This window comes from Sphaeramia orbicularis, chromosome 8 (genome assembly GCF_902148855.1).
Source record: "Sphaeramia orbicularis chromosome 8, fSphaOr1.1, whole genome shotgun sequence".
NCBI classification, from domain to species: domain Eukaryota; kingdom Metazoa; phylum Chordata; class Actinopteri; order Kurtiformes; family Apogonidae; genus Sphaeramia; species Sphaeramia orbicularis.
Window position 1 is genome coordinate 31492269 of NC_043964.1, and position 21588 is coordinate 31513856.

Consider the following 21588-nt stretch of genomic DNA (forward strand, 5'->3'; position numbering starts at 1 on the left):
GTTGAAATTAGCCTGCCTTTTGCCCACTGTTTTATATCTGAACTCCTCCTCCGTATGTAAAATAACCTGAACCTCAGTCTTGAGAAAACTGAGTTTTGAGGAAGTTTTGGGCTGTATAATAAGGCAGGCCTCTTTGGTTCTTTTTGTGCCATTTTCTTTTGATCCAATTTAATTATTTTAATGGCATAGTACCATTATTGTGGCTTAGCGTTGCCCAGGACAGCTGTGTGTGGTGGTGTAATGAAATACAAGCTAGAGAGTTTTCTCCCATTTCAGAATAATAATATATTCAGCCAGACCTCTCTCCAGAGATGGCACCGTTAGGTCTGACTGTATGAAACTATGTGCTGTGAGTTGTAATTGCATGTTGGTTTACCTGTTGGTTTACCAACCTTGACACCTGCAAAATGCTGTATCATGTCAGAGCCAGTGTAACTACAGTTGGGTGTAGTAAAGTGCCAGCTGTGTGTTTGCTGTTAGAAATGTTTGTCCACTACATGAACATATCTGCATGCAGTCCTCTGTTTGACTCTGATATTTGCAGTGATATTTTGGCTGATACTGATGTGACTTTCTGTTTCTTTATTTTGTTTTTCTGTTTTTAAGCCCCTTTCAACTATGAAATTCATTTTAAATGTAAAACTGATCACTATTTTATAGTCTTTCAGTCCTTCATTGCACAGGTGAATGAACAGGTTCAAATGCACAGGTTCAAATACACAAATTTATGAAAACAAACTTTAATTTAACATCACCAATAATAAATGATAGCTATCTGCTGCTGTCATTGGTGAAGAGTTTCCTAATATGCTGATACCAATGTCAGCCAAAACCAATGTTTAGCTGATATATTGGTACATCTCTAGTCACTAACTTTACCCATATGTTGACAAAAATGGCTGTGTACATGCATAAACGTATAATAAGACAAGAGCAATGTGATCACTATCATTGTAATATGTTTACGATCTTCATTTGTCTATCTGTCGTATTAAACAGTTAACTATCCTCATCTGATTCACCTACATACACACAGTTAGTCATTGTGGAATATGAAGTCATGATAGCTGGTTTAAATTGTTATTACGTGGCACAACCACACCTTAACAGTGACGGTGCAGCCCGACAATAATAGAAGAGTTTAATCTCAAAGTTGTGACCCTGAAAGCCCAGCAGCCCCAGGTCTTACGTAACCTGCCTACCATTGATCCTGTCGGGCAGCCTGTCTGCTTGGGTGTGTGTATGTGTGTTATATGAATGTTGAAGCGATTGTGTGATCTGTCAACACTTTCTACCCTTCCTGAGCCTTGCAGAGGGCTCGGCCCTGCTGGATACAAATGAGTAAAAAGGAGTGTGAAACGGCTACCGTCACCACTTTACTGAAACTCTTTACTTAGTTCTACTCCGTATACACTAGTTTTATCAGTGCAAGGAACAAATGAATATCATGCTTAGTTTACTTCCTCGAGGTAACTCACCCCCACAGATGATGCTATAAGAATAAACTGAACATAACACAAAAGTAAAATGAACCTATTTCCAGCTACTTTTTTTTATCAAAAATGTCCCCTGATTCATGTGTCTTTGTCCGCTCAGCTCTATTAATTTCTAACTTTTGAAATCTTTGGTCACAGGTTGTTCTGTCCTTTGCAGCTTTCCTTTTGTACTGTAACACACATCCTACAGTTCTATCCTTCTTTCACCTTCCTGTTGTTTCCTCTTTTTTTTTCACCTGTCATCCTTCAGCTTGCCACCCAAACATGAGTCAGAGTTTTTGCATGTCACTGTGCTCACTTATCTGATTTAAGGTCAGGTATTAGGATTTAGACACCTGACAGACAGAGATGAGCTGGCAAACAGACAGGGTGTAGAGGCAGGAGCTTACAGCAGCAAATGATTCACTAGACACCAAAGATAGTTCAAAGCCAGAGAGGAGTCTGTCAGACAGTAGAGAATGGAGGGGAACAACGGAGACAGGGAGAGCCTTCACAACACGGTAACAATTTATTATAACAGTGAGTCCCACATGTTTTCAGCTGAAGACCCAGAAGATCAATTTTGTGTCTCCTCAGGAGCCAAATTCACAGAAAGATGTCATAAATTGAATAAATGCAATGTCAGGATGTCAACTCAGGATGGCAAGAAAATGTCAACAATTCCTTCTGTCACAACTAGGTAATGTTAGCTCGGCAGTGACACACTGTCACTGATTAATTAAATCACATGTTAACAAGTGATGCCAGCACAACAAACCCTGCCCCTTGCATGTATTTTGCCCATTATAAGTAAATGATAAGATTTTTTTTTTTTAAATCATAAAAGATTTGAACTTTGACCTACCTTTCCCAAAATGTAATCACTTCTGTTCTGGGTCACTGACAATGTATTAACCCACTTTGGTAGGAATTGAACTAATAGTTTTGCTGCTAAAGTGTTAACAAACAAACCAAACCAAACAGTACCCCTTGCCTCCCCTTTGGGGGGTGGGGTAATTAACACCAACATGTGACAGAATGACTTTGTACTGTCAAAACACTCTGTGAAAGTTGGCTGTCCCTGATACTCAGAGTGCTTCGTTTGGAGAGGTTTGTCCAATTTGTTTATTCTAAAGTATTCATTACTGAGGTCTCCTCTTCATTTGGAATGACTTTAGTGTAGCCGACATTTACAAACTCTTCAGAGAACACACTCTAATGAATCCACATATCGTTTTAATGTTGTGTAGTTTTGAAAACAGCTCTGTGACTCATTTTGGGTCCCCACGTTGGGAAAGTCAGGATGAAAAGTTTGAAATGGAGTCTGTGCACAAGTTTACTACATATTAATATATCTACCATGTCTTTTTACACGTAAGGATGAATGTGATTTCTTCTTACAAGGTTGTTGTTGTGTCATGTTCTTCATGGTTTCTATCCCTGTTGCCATCATATTGGGATGACTGTGACTCAGTGGGTAGAGTGGGTCATCAGTTTGATCCCTGACCCATGTCCACATGTCCAAGTGTTTGTCAGCAAGAACCCCACATTGCTCCTAGTGACTGTTTCACTGGTGGGAGTGTTTCTGTGTGCGACTGTGACACAGTATAAAGCACTGTAAGTACCATATAGGTGGAAAAGTGTTGTATAAATAAGTCCACCCTCTATGTAACATCCCTCTCTTTCTTACCTATAGATCCCATGATAAACATTAAGTCGTCCATAGCAACTGGTGTACTGCAGCGCTGACAGATGTGAAACAATTACGAGTGTGCATGTGTTTGCATGTATTAATACGTCAAAGCAACATTTCACAATCCTCAGATTTCCCTCTTGCACTTATTAGTAGAAATCATGCCACCCACTCTCACTATCTGTTGAGTATGTTTTTTTTCCTCTTTATCCCCCTTGAGTCTTTAACTCAAATTATATTTACTGGCCTGAAATGCATGTGTTACATTTTATCCAGAAATATAAAAAAAAAAAAAAAAAGATGACAAGAATTTCATTACTTTGTAAAGCATGAGATGAATCTGCTCATGAAGAATATTAATTAAACCAACAATAACTAATAAAACAGCTCCATTGACTAAACAGACTGTATGAAGTTCATACATGCATGTAACCTGACGTTTATGATGTTCGTCAACTTTCCCTTTAAATGCATTAGTTTTGACTTGATACTTCAGGAGAGATTTTGCATTTCATCTTTACGGTCTAACTATTGCATGTCCCAGATTAAACTGAAAACTGTTGACTCACTGAAAAACTAGAAAAAAAATACAGCATGCATTGTGGACATGTAAACTGAGTTCACAGGAAATGAGAAGGAAAAGTTCTATTTTTGCTGTTATTTGTGTAGGAGTGCATGTTTTCCTCAGAGATTTGCATCTGCTTGTTTGCTGATATGGTACCATAAAGGTTGGATTGTTGATCGAGATAGAGATATCAGGTTTGAATGCATAAGTATACTCAATGGCATTAGAAGCAGACAGGCAGGTTGACAGTTTTATTTGGTCAGGCAGGCAGCATTTTTTGAGCAAGAACCTTATCTGACTGCCAAAAGCTATGTAGGTTTGTGCAAGTGTATGGAGATAATGTTTTGTTATGCTTTCTGCAGTTTTTAAAGGAAAACAATTGATTTTCTAGTTCTGTTTAACCCATAAAGACCCAGTGCTATTTTTGTGGCACTTCCCAAATTAATTTTTCTCCATCTGTAACTTTAAGTGATTTATCACCATTTATTATAATATCATCTTCTGTATTTTGTGTTTTTTTTCTGTGAAAATCATGTATTTTACTATATTTAATTTACTGATCATGTAGATGTTCATAAAAGCTCAGTTGAAAATTGAGGTTTATTATGTCAAAACAGAAAACTGATGAAATAGTGATGTTAGGGTTAGGGATGTCTCCATCCACTGTCATTGATCCAACTCCATGGATTTTACTGGTGAATCAATGTTGTAGAAGATGACAGTGTTTCCACGTTTATTACGGAGCCTCTAAATGTCCAAATGGGTCATATCTGACAACTATGAAAAGATGACAAACTGCATTTTACACCAATTATTTCAACGTATTAATAGGTTCAGTGGCTCAGAAGTTATTAAACATTTTAGATCAGCAGATGATTTTGGTTGCCAGTTATGGGTTAAGGTATAACCTGAGAAGTTGTATGAATATGTAAATAGTGTGGATGTTAAAAACAAAGCTATCTTCAAAGAATCAACAAAAGCTGCTTCACTTTTTAAATTCTGTGGTATAAATCTTTGAGGTATGTGACATTTATTTGGTAGAACTTACTAACACAGTACAAATCTTTTTGACTGTATGGTGTAGGAGACTCTTAACATGGTACATTGTTAACTCATAATTACATTAAACCCTCCACAGCTTCCTTGTAAATAAAGCCCTAAGCTTCTTAAGAGCATGGTTGTAGAGTAGAGTCTGAACAAAGAGGGTGTGTGCCATTGTCCTGACAGCCGTTACAGGTGTGCCAACCCTAGAGTGTGCAGACGATGACGACGTGGAGGTTTTTTTTTTTTTTTTTCTTTGAAGGGATTTTGTTTTATTCTTTGAGTTCTGTTAAGTTGGAGTTTCCAATATAAATAGTAATGTTACATATATTTAAATCAAAGTAAGTACCACAGCAGCCGATACACCAAATTATGGAATACTGGTTTGAGTATTTTATGAGTGGTTGTATCAGAAATAATTTGTGAATATTGATATACATTAAATCTGCAGAAGCCTAATTAAAAGGAGAAAATATCACTTCTGCTGCTCTCTCTTCTGTCAGAGTTATAAGAATAAATATAAATACAGATGTTTCATGCTGCTGTGGAAAAAAGACGACGCTTTTCATTTTTTAAGACTTTTACCCAAGAGTCTGAATGAGATTTAAAGGAGTGATATTTAGCTTTTTTTTTAAATGGAAGTATGCATTTTAAAACATTTCCCTGTGGTCTACATAAACTGTAAATGCTGTGCTTGGGTCTGAATTCTTCATTAATTAAACTCCATAGGTCCATCTATAACCCTATTTCTGAGTAATGACATGAGAAGTCTTGTTTTGAGCGCTGGCCCTTTAAACGCAAATGAGCCACTTCACACCCCACCATAAATACAACCAACAACTGAACCTTTTAAGCAGTCGGCTCGAAGTTCAGACATATTTTCAGTATGGACTACAACCGCTGCTGCTAACAGAAAATTATGTCGTATTCAGAGAAATGTTTGTCAGAAGTCTTGACCTTATATGTGCAAATATCGTGACGTAACTAGTTATAAACGTAATAAATTAAGGAATTAAAACGGGTTGTAGAAATCCACTCAATTTTTGCCAGATTGAATATAAAGATAGCTTTGCAGCACCTGGAGGGTTCAAATTCAAACTTTATGAACTACTAGCGTCCAAATACACAAATAAATGTACCAAAGACTAATAAAAGTGGGTTTAGCAAAATATGACCCCTTTAACAGTGATAATCATGTATTAAATCCCTGTAACTGTCTGAACAGTTCATCAGCATTGGGGTAGATTTGTTTAGAGTTAACAGAAGTGGGTAGACTTCTTGTTTCTCCCCAGACCTGTTGAAGTACAGTATGCTGAAAGGCACTTACAGAATTTTTAGTCAATAATGCCAAAAAGCAACTAAGCTCTGCTGCTTTATTATACTGTCTTTGACATTTCAACTGTGATTGGTCAGCAGTGATACTATAGGGTCTGTCAGTTAGATATAACAAACTATTGCTGATTTATAATGTGCTAATTGTAGAACGTAAAGGACTATTCTATGTAGCAGACATGATACAATTATTTTCAAATCATTTCTACATCAATATTTTCTGTCAGATTATTGAATCCTTTTGAAAATATCTGTGTAATAAGTAGGATAATGAACAGTTAGCTGGAAAGTGGTTTAAAATAAATCTTTTCATGGTGATCAAGATGGATCAGAGACATCCTATCAGGGTGTATTTTGAGTGGCTTGCTATACCTTATTCTCCATTATCATTAGCCTGATTGTCATTGTTTTTAGCAGCTGTTTCACTCCATTCAGTTCCATCATATTTGCTGTTCATTTATGAAAAATAGTCAAAATACAGGAAACTTTTTACATTTAACCATTTCCATGAGTTGTTCATTACTCACAAAACATATTGTCCTTGTAATTGATTCAAAGATTGATTAGGATTGAAGATTAATTGATGCATTTGCTCTTATGTGCACATTCATATGGACACACACTTATGGTTTGAGTTTCAGTAGCATTCAAACCTTTCCTGACCCTGTCTGTCACTGTAGATAAGACACACATCCCCTTGACTCCTTTGCAGTGTCTCCTCTGAGTTCCTGTTGCTCTGTCCTTTCTCCTCCCACTAAATGTAACCTAATCCATCAATACAGTAAAGTCAAGTTTGATAATGGCTGTTCCCCTGCAAGAGAGAGATTAGCTTATTTAGAAAGGAGCCCTTCACCTTTCATATCTGTGTGCCCTTTTTTGGCTTTGTGTAGATCAGCAGTGAAAGTAAATATATGGCTCCAGGCCATGTGGAAGATGAGATAAGACCACATGATGATCTATTTCAGAGTGCAGGTGAAAAGAAACTAGTGGATTTCTGTCCTTTTCAAAAATGTCTTGTAATATTTGTTCAGAGAGACTGAGACATAAATGTACATGTTTGTATGATTATCAAGTAAAGCAGCTGTATGGTCATGTATTTGTTGCCAGTGCCTGGAAACCTTGACGAGCCGTCAGATGGACATGCAGTTGTTTATCGCAGATGGCTGTAAGGAGGCCTTACTGGAGGAGAAGAGACGATTCTGTTTCTTAGTGGACAAGCACTGCATGTTCTCTTACCAAATCACTTCTTTTCATGACAAGGTAATGGATGCCATTGATCATTGTAGCATTTGAAATTTTGCTTACCCTTGATGAAATATTTTACGGCCTATGAAAAGATGAATATTTTACCAAGAATTTAGAAGAGTAGGTTTGTGAGCTTGTTGGCTCTACTTAATCAAGAATACTCTCAATGCTTTAAAATCCAACTAAAATGCAAGGCAGATACATTTATTATAAATCCTGCAGGCATCTCAATACATCATGTTACTATAGTGATGAACTTTTACTGGTAATCCCTGTTGTAATGTTTATTTGAATGCCTTCCCTTATCTTTGCTGCCTGCTGGACAGGCCAGAGACATTCTGTCGGCAAAGCTGAGCAGCTGGCAGGACCAGTGCAACGATGCCACCAACATGCCTGAAAGCATCTTGACAATGATCGAGGGACTACGCACGCCAGTGTCCATCACACCGATGCCCTCTCCCTCCCCATCACGACACAGCGTGGTACGATCAGTGGGAGGAGGGATACAATACATGTGTCTCTGTGCTAAATATGTGGCTGCCATGTTTTATATTACATTAACTCATATGTACAGTTAGTAGAATTTTAATATGTCACGACTGGGGTTGATATGAATACAGTGTTATGAATTTTATGGGGGGGTTTTCAAGGTTGATATCGATTTAAAAAAAAAAAAAAAAAAAAAAAAGATTATCTTCATTTTCAATAAAACTCTTAATCTTGACATTAACACACCAATAATGCATACATGTTCTTTCTCATTTTTATTTTTGTGTGGCTATTACTTGTAACATGTCACCGATACAGTTATGATGAGCATTGGACATTGCACGGAATTGATTAGACCAATCAATTTAAACGCATCACATTCTGGTTAAAATATACTGATCTCATTATTATATAAAATAATCGTCGGCTCTGATAATTGATTATAGACCATAATCCCCCTCATCTATTATGTAACAAATGGCATGCGTGCATCTGTGCCATTGTACAGATGCACAAGTTTTATCTTACAGTGAATCACCGTCTGTCATAGACTGATGTGTGTGATCACAGTAAACTAATAGTGTGTGCACTACCATGATTTAATGTTACTGTTGCAGAACATAGTCGATCCTCCAGCTCCATCTCAGAAGGCTCAGACCAGCCCACTGGTTAACATGTTCAACCAGGAGAACAATACTTCCAGCATACACACCACTACCAACAATAGCACAGTATTATGAATGTGGCTTTAGGCCTACTTATTCCAGAAGCTTATGTTCTTCTTTAGAGGTGAATTTATTTTATCCTGTCTATCTTCACCTCCTCAATGCTATTTAGTTGCAACACCCATTCTAAAATAGTTGTAGGGTATAGATAGCTCACAATAAATGTATCTTTATTTTTCCTCATTGACACCTCACTGCTCTCCTTTTATATGTTTGCATCAGACCATGGGAACAGCGATGACAGCAATCTAGCGATCTGTGTCTGTCGCCACAGCGGACTCAACAATATGGTGAAGAGGCCACGTGTACGCACCATCTTCCCTCACACTGCCGGCAACAACAGCACACTGTTAAGCTTTGATGAAGGGGACGTTATTATCCTTCTCATTCCTGATGAGAGAGATGGGTGGATGTACGGAGAACTGGAGAAGAACGGAAAGTAAGTGAAAATGCGTATTGCATATATAAAGGGAAAAAATGTCATGAATGACTATAATCGTACATAAGGACCATGTTGTTCACATACATGATTATGTATCCTGTGCATTTTGCAGCATGTACTGTGTGATGAATATATGGTAACATAAGCCTAGATGTTAACTGAGATTTGTTTCAGTCTTATTACCTACAAGAGGGTTATGTGCTAATGCCTGTTCATATGTCAGCGGGGTTCTGCAAAAATAACTGCACCAGTTTTCATGAAATTTGATAGAAGGGTAGGGCAACAGCCAAGGAACCCTTTCAATTTTGGATCAGATTCATGAACAGAGGCAGAGCCTGGAGAGCACAAGACTAATTTAGTATTCAGAATGGTAGCAGTTAAATAAAAACTAAATAGCCATGGCACCAGCCTGAAACAAGGAGGAAATAGAGGTTATAATTTGTCTCTTTGGGATTTAATAATCAGAGGCAGAAGAGTGGACAACTGGCCTTGGTGGTGGTCTCCCTGGTCTTAACTGATCGTGACCCAGCTCTCAGTTGTGTCAAACATGGTTACTTTGTCTATCTGTCCGTCTACCAGCCTGGTGATTTCTATCATTTGGAATGCACTGTCCTAACTAGCCAGATGGTCCCTTGTCTGATTGTTATTCTGGACATGTACATGAATGCAACACACCTCTAGGCTTGCTGAGTGCTGCCCTGAGCTGGAACGCTCACTGATAAGGACAATCAAGTAAGTATGCCTGAGGGTGGGATGTACAATAGTAGACTGGAGGGAGGCAGAGAGACAACTTCAGAGTACCACCTGCTCTCTCACATAGTCGGGCAACAACCAAGTCTGCTCTCCACCATTCTCTGATGTCTGACTTTTAAAACTGAGATTTGATCCAAACCCCTTGGAAGTGTATTTGGAATTTAAATCATTCATCAGTTTTGATGCCTATCACTAGGGGTGGGTGATATGGGCAAAAAATAAAAAATAAAATAAAATAAAATAAAATAAATATATATATATATATATATATATATATATATATATATATATATATATATATATATATATTATATATGTATATGTATATATATATATATATATATATGTATATGTATATATATATATATATATATATGTATATGTATATATATATATATATATATGTATATATATATATATATATATATATGTATATATATATAATGTATATATATATGTATATATGTATATATATATATGTATATATATATGTATATATATATGTATATATATAATATATTGTATATATATATATATGTATATGTATCTATATATGTATATATAATTACTTTTTTTAATTTCCTAATAACGACAATCTGATGACATCCTTTAAAATGTGAATTTCTTTCTTTCTTTCTTTCTTTCTTCTTTTTCTTTGTTTTTTTTTTTTTTTTTTTTTTTTTTTTTTTTTTTTTTTTTTTTTTAACAAAAAATGCTTTAAAACTCTATTTGCTTACCTGGACATCTATGGATAGACAGCCTTTCAGAACAACAGCTCTTGTTTGTTTTTAAAGTGCTACATCTTCTCCAAAATATGCACACAAACAGATGTTACACTTTACTGCAGGGGTCACCAACCTTTTCTCTTCTGTGGGCTACTTTTACCTAATGAAGTTGCCGGAGGGCTACTCTAATTTAGCAACATTTATTTACATAGCTATTTTTCATACATACACATATTTTGTATCATACGTTTGTAACATTGTGCTCTTCATTTATTTTATTTATTTATATATCTTTGTTTTAACATTTACAATACTTAAAAAGTGTTAATATGAAACTATTATTTTACTTTAATTAAGAAAATCAAAAGTAGAAAAAAACAAATACAAGCATTTGCATGCTGTATTCCTAAATATTTTAATACTATGTCAAAAATTATGAAATGGAACAATCCTGCATATTTTTATAGAATTACTAAAAACAAATAATACACACCTGTATGTGCATTTTTAATACTTTGAAAATTGTGAAAAGGAACGTTGTCACTCACACAATAAAACTTCACTAGCATGTGCTGCTGTTTTTCTGAAGGATTTGACCTTTCTAATTCACATATGCTGTCAAAACATATCAATTAAAACCAGAACTTTGTGCACATAAATCCACCATCCCCGTCACTTCTACAGTCATCACACTGGAGTCAAACACAGAGGCACCTGTTCAGGTCCGACTCCAGCTGTCTGAGCGCATGCGCAGATGGTGCACATATGTTTGCGGTTGTCCAGGATGTGAACCACTTTACTGATGTCTCTGTTGAAGTGCTGGTCTTGGTCAGTTTAGTGAACATGGACTGTTGTTTTTGGACTTTAGTTTTCAGCTCTTTTACCTTCTCTTCACGGAGGCTGATTCCCACTGGAGAATCTCCAGAAAAGTTGCTGTGAACTTTGGTGAAATTCCGCCCCACGTTGCATCTTTTACTGACTTCCAGAACGCGCCACAGATCACACACACACACACTCGTCTTTCACATTTGTCAAACAGAAGTCCGTGCCTCATCGTTGGTGAAAATAACTCCCTGACTATATTTGGCCCACATCGTTGCGGGGCTAAACCCACTACCTGCCTGGCATCTGGCTCATCCTGGGCCCCGCCCCTCTCCAATGACAGGCAGCAAACCAGCGCTAAAGTTTGATTGACAGCTAGTTGACCGTTTCATCTAGGGAGGGGAACACTAGTAATTTTGATTGGGTGGAAATTTAGACCTGTTCTACCAAATGACGAATCAACTTTATGTTCTTATATTAGTGACCATTGGCGAACCACCGGTAGATCGCGAGCAACGTGTTGGAGAACCCTGAACTAGTTCTATTTTTAGAACAGGCCTGCGGGCGACTCGCGTGGTCCCTGCAGGCGACCTGGTGCCTGCGGGCACTGTGTTGGTGACCCCTGCTTTACTGAATGACTCGGTGAGGGTTTGCTGAGTGTGTTGTGCAGATTTATTCATCTTTTCTTTAGCCGTAGTTGGACTTGTGGTGTTGTGAAGTTTTCCATATTCCTCTGACTGTTTCATATGGTTTGTTCACAAGTGGTGGAACAGACTTGTCGTTGAACTACTCTTCGCGGTGAGCGTTTTTCGGCATATCTTGCATATAACGTTATTTTGACCGACGTCAATCTTGTCAAAACCAAACCATTTTCAGGATAGTGATGTGGACCCACGTCTCACTATGAAATCATCTGCTGAGATGAGACTCCTGCATATTTCCTCCATGTGAGACGATGTTGTGTTTTGGTAGCTGCCGAGTCACCACGAGACTGAATCCTGTCCGCTGATTGGCTTCTGAGGAACACATTCAGCCAATGAGGACTTTCATGCACCTCTCCTTTACCGTCTATGCACTGTCCTTTTGTTTTCTTTTCAAGACGGTATGAATACTCGATAATGTCAAATTGCCCATTGTCAAATCAACATTTACGATATTATTGTAGGCGATATATATCGCCCACCTCTATCAACCAAATTAAATGGTAAATATACCCATAAAACTGATCAAGGGGTCAGTGGAAGCATTTCTGAGTTACTTGCAGAAATGAGGCTACAACCACGTCAAACTTCGGTTTGGCTGCCTGAATTTTGCCAAGATGGAAGTCTGAAATAGCATAAAAAGTTTGTATGATCATATTCATCATTATTCACAATCAGATAAGGTGGGCTTGGGCGTCCCAGAGGAGGGTTGAAATTGATGCATTTGGGTGTCCCATGGGTGTCTCCCTTTCTCAGATTTAACCACCTGGCAACTCCCAGACGGATTCAGAATCCTACACAAAATACTGATGGACTGAGTCATGGAAGTCGAAGGGACAGACAAACTGAAATCACTGACTAAAAAGTGGACAAGAATTACATTATTTGGCAAACTACTTTTAGCAAGTAATGTCCTCTGAGTTTTTTACTTCTTCATCTTCCACTTTCTAAAACACACTCCATAAATATGATCCCATCATCCATCCAAGTAGTGAGTTTCACTTTTCTTTCCTGTAAAACTCAGTAATATAAGCTCTGGCTACCGGCACCAGTAGAGCAGAGTTGCCCTGGAGCAAAGCTGTTATTAATCCCCAGGTGTTTCTGTGAAGTTGCTCAGCAGCCAGCAGTAGCAGTGGTACTAAAACTGAGTACATCTTCTTAGTTGAAAACCTGTTCCTAAATATATAAAAAGTCACGGTTATTACACGTGTGTTTAAGTGAGCTGTATTTTCCAGGAAGGCTTGAGGTCATTTATCAGAGGTTTACAAAGAAAACGTCTGTTCTTCAGGCCGTTGTGCAAATATTAATCATATGTAAGGAGAGGCTGATTGCTACACACTGATTACAAACGTTTGAACAAGTTTAGACAATGACAAAGCAATGACATAAAGCCCTTGGTTTGAGCTTGTGATACAAACTCACTCACATTCATTTTGTACTAGAACTTTGCATTCTCTGTGAAAACTCCTACAGTATTCTTATAAAATAGACATTTTTATCTGTTAAACCTGAGAAACTGTTGGAAGACTCTTGCTTTTGTTTTGTTTAATCATTTGTCTAGCATCATTACTTTTTCATTATGATGTTTCTCAACTTGCGTTAGTGTTTTGATCACTAACCACACCATTATAAAGTCAAGTTTATTTTTGTATGTGAGTGGGCAGGAACAAATGGTTGCATGATTTCTTTTTTTTCTTACCCAGGCCACAAGAAATTTCATAACTATAGGCCTCTGATGTCTGACTAAGACATAAAATCATTTATCAAACAGATGCATTGTGGTTCGTGACAAATGTTCAGTATTTGTGCAGGTTGGAGATAAGACATCACCTCCCAGACTTTCATCTTTATGTTAGTGGGTTCCTTCTTCCTTGGAAAAGATGTAAAATAACATACTAAAGCCCAAAAAGGAAGATTTGTTACCAAGAAAACAAAAAACAGGATAAACATTCAACATACTGGCCTGCAGGGAGTTTTACAAATCCAAGCTATCCATTTATCAGGATTTATTCGTAGGTAGTGAATTTGAGCTTTTTACAGCTATTGTAATAATGGGCAGGCATCCACACAATGTACACAACAACAGAAGGAACTAGAAGAGCTCTGTGTAATCTCAGTGCAGTAAAAATGAGCAGATCTGGCTTTATGTCTCCGTAACTGTCTCTTCTCTCAGACTGCCCGTCCTGGAACCAAGATGCAGAAAATGATGATTTCAGGGTAAAGTAACAGCCCTTCATTGAGCGGCAATAATTTAGATCGCTGGGGAACGAGAGCTGGTACAAGTCTGGCAGTAGGATAGACGGCAGATATAATCATCTCTAATGTGGCTCCTCTCCTTTCTCTTTGTCTCTGTTTTTAAGGAGGGGCTGGTTCCCTTCATCTTACTGCCGTGCACTCACTGAGCCACTCGTGAATAACAACAGGTAAGGAGACGCCACCTTCCAGTAACACACACACACACACACACACACACACAAGCTGGTTTCATGTTGCAGCCAGCTGTATTGTTGGCAGGGCTTCCTCTAGTTACTCCTGTTAGAGTGATAAGCTTTCTAATCCTATTCGGGACTCTCCTCTTCCTCAACCTTTGATTCCTATTGTGCCTCAGTCACATTCTGCCCTTAGTTTCCTGAACTGTTGAGGTACATGACACCTTTTGGTCTTAGAATGATTTATTTGGGATTTCGATATGAAAGTGAAAACATGTAGCCCTAATATGTATATTTAATCTAATTCAATCCAAAATTGGACTTTCATACAAGCCCAGCAAAATATCAGGAAACAGGATGTTGTGTGCTGATGAATAGATTCTGCTGCTGATGAGAGAAAGAGGGGGTTCAGAGACTTGACTCCAGGGTTTTCTTCAAAGAGACTAATCCCTGTCGGATTAATTTATTAGATCCTAATATGCTGCACCTCCCACAGAGAGGCTGACAACTGCTACCAGTCATGGAAACACAAAGTTTAAACCAGAACCAGTGCTACAGGACATAACACACACAGTACATACATTAATGTGATTGTGGAACCTTGGGTGACCTAATTAACTCTTCACCTGCTGAGTTGATTCTTAAAATTATGTGTCTAAATTTGGTATTAACTGACATGGCACCGGGCAAAACCAAATCCATGCTGTTAACTTTTACTGGCAATACAGACTTTAAAACCTCCTCAAAGATGTGCTCGCAAAAAACATCAGCAGCAAACTACTGTACAGTGAGGTCAGAAGGTTACATCTCCACTAAATGCAGTCAAAGCTAGTCTTTCCAAATTCTGGTTTCAATATACATTTCTTCATTTTCCTCATTTAGCCAAACCTACTTTACTCTGATGATGAGAAATATCAGAATTACAGTATAGAGACTTTTTAACCTCCTTTTGCCTTTCATTGTGGAGAAATCTGACAAGAGAGATTCCCATATGTCTGAAGGAGCTATATTAATTTCTGCAAACAGTAATACACAAATAGAAACACCATGGAACCACGCTGCCAGTGAATCATTCAGGAAGGAGCACTGAAAGATGAAGAAGACAGATTTTAATGCGACGGTTCCAAAAACATCCCAGGACAACAGTCTTTGAACTGGCAAAGATGTTGGAGGAAAAATGTCTCCATCCACCGCAAAAAGAATTCTGTCTTGAAAGGCTGTTCCCCAAAGAAGAGCCAGTGCTCAAAACAGGCGTAAAACAGCAGGATGATCCAATAATCCTGAGACAAAATGTTAACAGCATGGCTTGGGGCCAACCAGGTACATGCTTTTCGGTGGATATCACTGATCCTTGAGGGTTCCCCAATCATAACTTTGTGCCGAATTGAAAAGCAGGCTCATGTGAAGAGGCACAAATGTGATTTAGTTGCACAAGTTCTGCAGGAGGAGCAGCTTAAACCCCTGCGGAAGTTTGTTGTATACTACGGAAAGTTGCATAATTTGAAGAAAATGCAACCAAATATTAATAGTGTGTCTAAGGGTGCTTCTGTGAAACTGGTGCATAAAAACAGGACAGAGGGGCTAAAAATTCAAACCAGATGTAGACTAATGTTATGAAGCAAGTTTGGAAGCGCTTTGGTCTATTTTGAAAATAAATATTCACTGACATAAAAGAGAACTATTTTTCAGATAAAACACATTTTTATATTATTTTTATACAAACATCCGCATGTAACACAGTAAAAAGGACACAAAAATTACGCTCTATTTTTTCGAATATCTCTATTCTCTCACAGGTACATTTTGGGAATTGAAGTAATTATACAAGGCAGGGTGTTTCACAAAAATGATCGCTGTTGCAAAATAATTTGTGATTTATTTGTGTTTAAATGGTCAAGTTCTGCATGTAACGCCAGTGGACACGATGGGTTTTACAGGAAACCTGGAATGGGACTGCAGATTCATGAAAAGCCTGCATGTCTGGATTAGAAAAACCACTAGGATCATCAAATTTAACACAGTGTCTATTTATAGCGTATATAAGATGATTTCAAGCCGTGTTTTCCACATCAAATGTACTGACACCTAGGTAGCTTTTCATGTCCCAGTTTTGGTCAAATTTTTGGCCCCAATATTTGATTAAAAATTCATTAATTTTGGGATGGCTCAGAGCAGGAGTATGTATATATTTTTTGCATTTATCTGAGGTCATCCTTAGGTACATTCTGGGGGGAAATAAATCTAAATTTCTCTTTTATTTTTGGGTCTTAAAAGCTGGCAAAATGAACCCAGTTTCATAGAAGCACCCCTAAACATTTGTCCATCTGAGAATGTGAAGTAAAAGCTGAAATTGAAAAATTGCTTTACTGTTGTAAAATTTCACATGATCACAATAAAGTAGTCAGGCTAACTGAACTGACAGAGGGAAATCATATTGAAATGAAGTGTTAAAAAATTTTTGAATGCATTTAGCCAAATTGTATGTAAACGTCTGACCTCAGCAGCTGCAGGGAAAGACAAATGCATGTCTTGTAATTGGTTAAAATTGCTTTTTGCTTCTCCTGTAATTGTCTTTACCATTGCCTTTTCATCTGTCTTGTTTCCCTCTACTTATGTGTGCTCTGCGTTTCTATTTCGGTGCTTTCTCATCTCTTGTACCATCAATTTTCTTCCTCCTGCTGCTGCACCACAGTGTCTCCGTGGCCCCGTACAGAAGTAGGAGTGTCGTCAACCTGCATCATCAGGACACAGAGACCGACGAGGCCACCATGGTGCTCCCCCCAGCCGATTACTGTGACACCCCACAACACAGCCTCATCAAGAACAACACTTCGTCCACCAATAACAACCATCAGCACTCCCCCACGCCCTCTGCAGCCTCCTCCTCTTCGTCTGATCAGACCACGGTCAGTCAGTGGGTTGCTGATTTGCTTAATGAGCAACCTGGGGCATTTTCATAGTAGCCTCACTAGTTAAAGCGTCATGGTCTGTTGCACAGCAATTGCATGAAAAAGGGGCCAGTACAGCTAAGTCCTATCCTTAAAACCGATTGCTCTAAGAAATTAAATCAACCCGGAACAGCCTGACCCTTTTGTCTTGCTGGCATGGCCCTGCTGTAGTGTGCTGATAGGATTGGCAAAGCAGAACTGCGTCTCACCTGATCCCTGCTGGAGCATAGCTACTGTACCCTCAGCTGTACAGCCTTATCTTGACTGTGGATGACAGTACTTGTGCTTGAGTTGGTGGTGTCAGATGAGCCTTTATGTCTGTCTTTGAAACTTGACCACACTCTGATACACTCAGTGTCACCTGACATACACGATAACAGACAGTGGAAAAAAATGCATGCAGTTTATATATGTGACATAAACTGCATCCATACCAAGGTTATAATAGTTTTGGATTTTTCATTATAGTTTAGTTTTGACTTTTTTTTCCTCTAAGTCAGTTAATTCGAATTAGTTTTTAGAGCAGATTTTCTAGTTTTTATTAGTTTTTGTTTTTTTCTAAATGCTTAGTTTTAGTATTAGTTTTTCTTATTTTTTTATCTTCCTTTCCGTCATAGTCAAAGAAATCCCATACAGGATTCTGCTACTTTCTCCCAACTTTAGTCTCCATGTTGCCAGATAGAGTGGGGATGAGAAATCGACTCTAAATGACAAGTAACAAGAAGTGACAGACCACGAAGTGCTGCCAGCTAAAATTGGTTGAGCTAACTAAATCGATTTCATATCAATCTGACATTGACAAAGACAAAAACGATGGGAATTTTGTCCACAATTTTTATACGTTTTAGTAAGTTTTGTAAGCACACAATTCAGTTTCAGTTATCATTTTTTTCTTTTAGTTTTTATTTATTTCAATTAACAAACATATTTTTTCAATTCTAGTTTTCATCATTTTGTCAGTTTTTGTTAACAATAATAACCTTGATCCATACTCAATTCTGCAGTGAAATGGTCTGTTTTTCACCATAGGGCAGGTGTCATTATAATTATTATTTTTTTTAAATATATCAAAAGTAAATATATCATTGTTTGAAAATGCATTTTACAATTTTTTGCCACCTCTCACGCAAAGTGGAATATAGTTATTAATTTATGAATGTTCTTACATTTGTGTACGATGCAAAATGTTTGCAAAAGTTGTGGTTTTGCCTGCAAAGGCTTTTGTAGTCCACCTGTACTGAATACATGTAAATTTGCTGTGGTAAGTCAGGGTTAAATACACCTGTCCTATCTAACAATCACATATGCACCCTCTGCACTGCCTCACACTCTCTCTGCTTTCACAGACAGTGTGTGAACTGTTGATGGTATTTGAGCTTCTCAGCCTCAGCGGGTTGTTTGCATTTTCATGTTTTTGTTTTTGTTTTTATGCATGACCATCTTTATGTACGTTTCCTGTTGAACACTATCATACTCCTGCAGACTGATCGATCAGTCTGCAAGAGTGTGATGCCGGTGGCTGCGTTACTCTTTTCTTTCCTGAACTGCCTCAACAGAGACACTGAAAACAGAAGCCGATGTTAGTGTGTGATCTTTGGCTGGTCCAGATGTTTGATGATCAGATAACAAATGGAAATACTTTTCTATTTCTTGCCAGTGCAGTATTCATTATTTAAGACTCATGCCGCAGGCAGGAATACAGTAATAGTCAGTGATTGATTACCGTTCTGGTGTGTGTGAATGTGGCCTGTCAGTCTACATCCGACCTACACTTCATCTTTTCACCACTGACTCTTTCCTATGGTAGAATTCCAGACTAGGTGAACCCGATACCCACTTTCTCTCTTTCTCTCTTTATCTCTTTCTTCATTCTTTCAGTTTCTTGTGTTGTTTTGTTTATCTCAACATCAGCGCACTTGTATCGGTCTCTAGTGCATACCTCTCATATCATCACTCTTCTTCTCTTCTTTTTCATACCTTCCTTCATTTCCAGGGTAAATAAAGGTCACTTCCAAGGAAGTTTACCCTCCCTTCATTCACAATGACTCACAATCCCTTTCTTTAACTCAAAACACACACACACACACGCAAACAGATCCCAGAATAGACCTGCTTGTGGGAAAAGTGCTGCACTGCTACATTAGACTTTAATACTTGGCTTATGTTCACTTCCATATATGAGTGGGCAGCTGAGGGTGTGTGTTCTTGTGTGTCTATATTTGTGTATTTGCTGGGTTAGTGAGCAACTTGAGGCTGCAATTTTTGTGACCATTAATGTCAGCCTATATGCTCTATGCTCTATCACTCTGTTTTCTCCAAGTACTTGGTTCTGAATAAGTTGTTAAAAGTGTTTCTGAACCAGACTGATGGAAGTGAGTAGAAATGTCATTTTTACAACTTTTACTGTTTTTTTTTTTTTTTGTCACTAGTTGCTCATTCACTTCAGAGGGGACATTGAGCAGAAACTGATTTCTCTGATAATTCATATTGTTATCTACAAGCTCACTGTGATTAAGTTGAAATGGAAAGTATTAGTAAAGGCTCTTTCCAACCCAGCAGGTTGGTCCACAGGAGGAAAGATGAGAGGGCGAAAGGGGAAGGGAAGGAGGAGACAGGAGGGTAGAGGGGGAGGTGGGGTTACCCTGGAATGCACTGTCACTGTGCAAAAAAATGCACCCTCACTGGTTTGGTGTTTTGTGCTGAAGAACAGATAAGGACTTTACAGGAAGGGATATATTTAGAGGATGGGACAGAGATATGTGAGAGATCGAGCTAAAGAAAGGCAGACGGTGGGAGCCTTCAAGTTGAGTACAAGTCAAGACAATATTTCTGGATGTTTATAAATCTGTCAAAGAGGAAAACAAAGGTGAAGACACTGATATCTCCCTGATTGAACAGTGAATTGGCATCTTGACTGTGCTCGAGTATGGGTTAAGGCTGCTGTCGTGTCTCAAGAGAGAGGGTTAAACGGTATGTGCAGCCGTGTAGAATAAATTAGAATTGTTTATGTGCAAAAACAAACGTGGCTGCCCCAGCCTTGAGTGCTGCTACGTGATTGTTATCCAAACATCTGCAGAAGGGGGACGGATGTTAAACTGTGTCAGTCCTGTGGGAAATAACAATGGTCTCAATAAGTGAAGACTGCCAAGTTAAAACCACTCAACCCTGCTAAGTTATCCATTCCTGCCCTCTTGTGGAATTTCCAGAGGACTGCAGTTATGTTTAGCATTCATGGCAATGCATGGTCAACAAAGTATTTCTTACAGCTGCAGCAGAAAAAGGGGGAACTTTGAGCTCTCTGTTTGCAGTAGATACACGCCCACCCATAAGCTGATAATGACGGACAGACTGGCCATGAGTCTGAGTCTTTACGTGAGTAAGGTACAGATTCAGTCTGACCTCTCATTCTGTTTAGATGTCTCACTTTATGCTTAGTCACAAATGTCTAACCACAGCAATGAGTCCATAAGTTAGTGTGATCAGGGATGATATAAGGCAGTGGTTCCCAACCTTTTTTTGGCTTGTGACCCCATTTTAATGTCACAAATTTCTGGTGACCCCAGATATTCAAAATTGAGACATTTTTCTCTTGGAAATGTCTTAGCGGGGCCAGGCAAGTGAAGAAATCTTTCCATTGCCTGTTCGGGCTGGTTTTCTGACCACAATTGTGTCCGGGCAGGTTAAAGCGTAACGTACGTGGTCAAATGATCAGGTCAATCAAGATATGCCCTCTCAGATATTATATCCTGCATTTTATTTGAACTTGATTTTTAGTAGGAAAAGTGTGTGGTGTTTTGATAATAATGAAATATATATTGAATCATTTAAAAATGTTTTATTAGTAACTTTTTATTTTTTTTATTTTTTTTATCAATTACTAGAAATTTCAGGTGACCCCATTTTAATTTCATGTGACCCCACATGGTGTTGTGACCCCAAGGTTGAAAAACACTGATTTAAGGTGAACAGAGTAACCATTTTTGAATTAAGGAGGATTGTAGTTTTCATGCGGTTTGCGTTTATGTTAGTCTTTTGCAAAATACGGGGCATCACAACACTATTGTTTTATTTCAGGGAGACTGTAGAGTGAGAAATACAGCAATATACATGTTAAAGAAGTTTCTTTACCATGTATGTCACATATGCACATATATCAGGTGCATCACAAAAATGTGATCTTTTGGTCACCTCTGTACAGAAGGA

At 38.1% G+C, this 21588-nt stretch overlaps 1 protein-coding gene across 1 annotated transcript in view; it reads left to right on the forward strand.

The window, feature by feature from the left end:
* LOC115424720 (brain-specific angiogenesis inhibitor 1-associated protein 2-like protein 1) overlaps window positions 1-21588 on the forward strand; it is a 35149-nt gene that overhangs the window by 10950 nt on the left and 2611 nt on the right. Inside the window, exons 7-13 of the mRNA XM_030142124.1 lie at window positions 7214-7366; window positions 7678-7833; window positions 8458-8571; window position 8707; window positions 8788-9004; window positions 14369-14431; window positions 17130-17343. Coding sequence (XP_029997984.1) covers window positions 7214-7366; window positions 7678-7833; window positions 8458-8571; window position 8707; window positions 8788-9004; window positions 14369-14431; window positions 17130-17343 — 918 coding nt within the window. The remainder of the gene's footprint in view (window positions 1-7213; window positions 7367-7677; window positions 7834-8457; window positions 8572-8706; window positions 8708-8787; window positions 9005-14368; window positions 14432-17129; window positions 17344-21588) is intronic.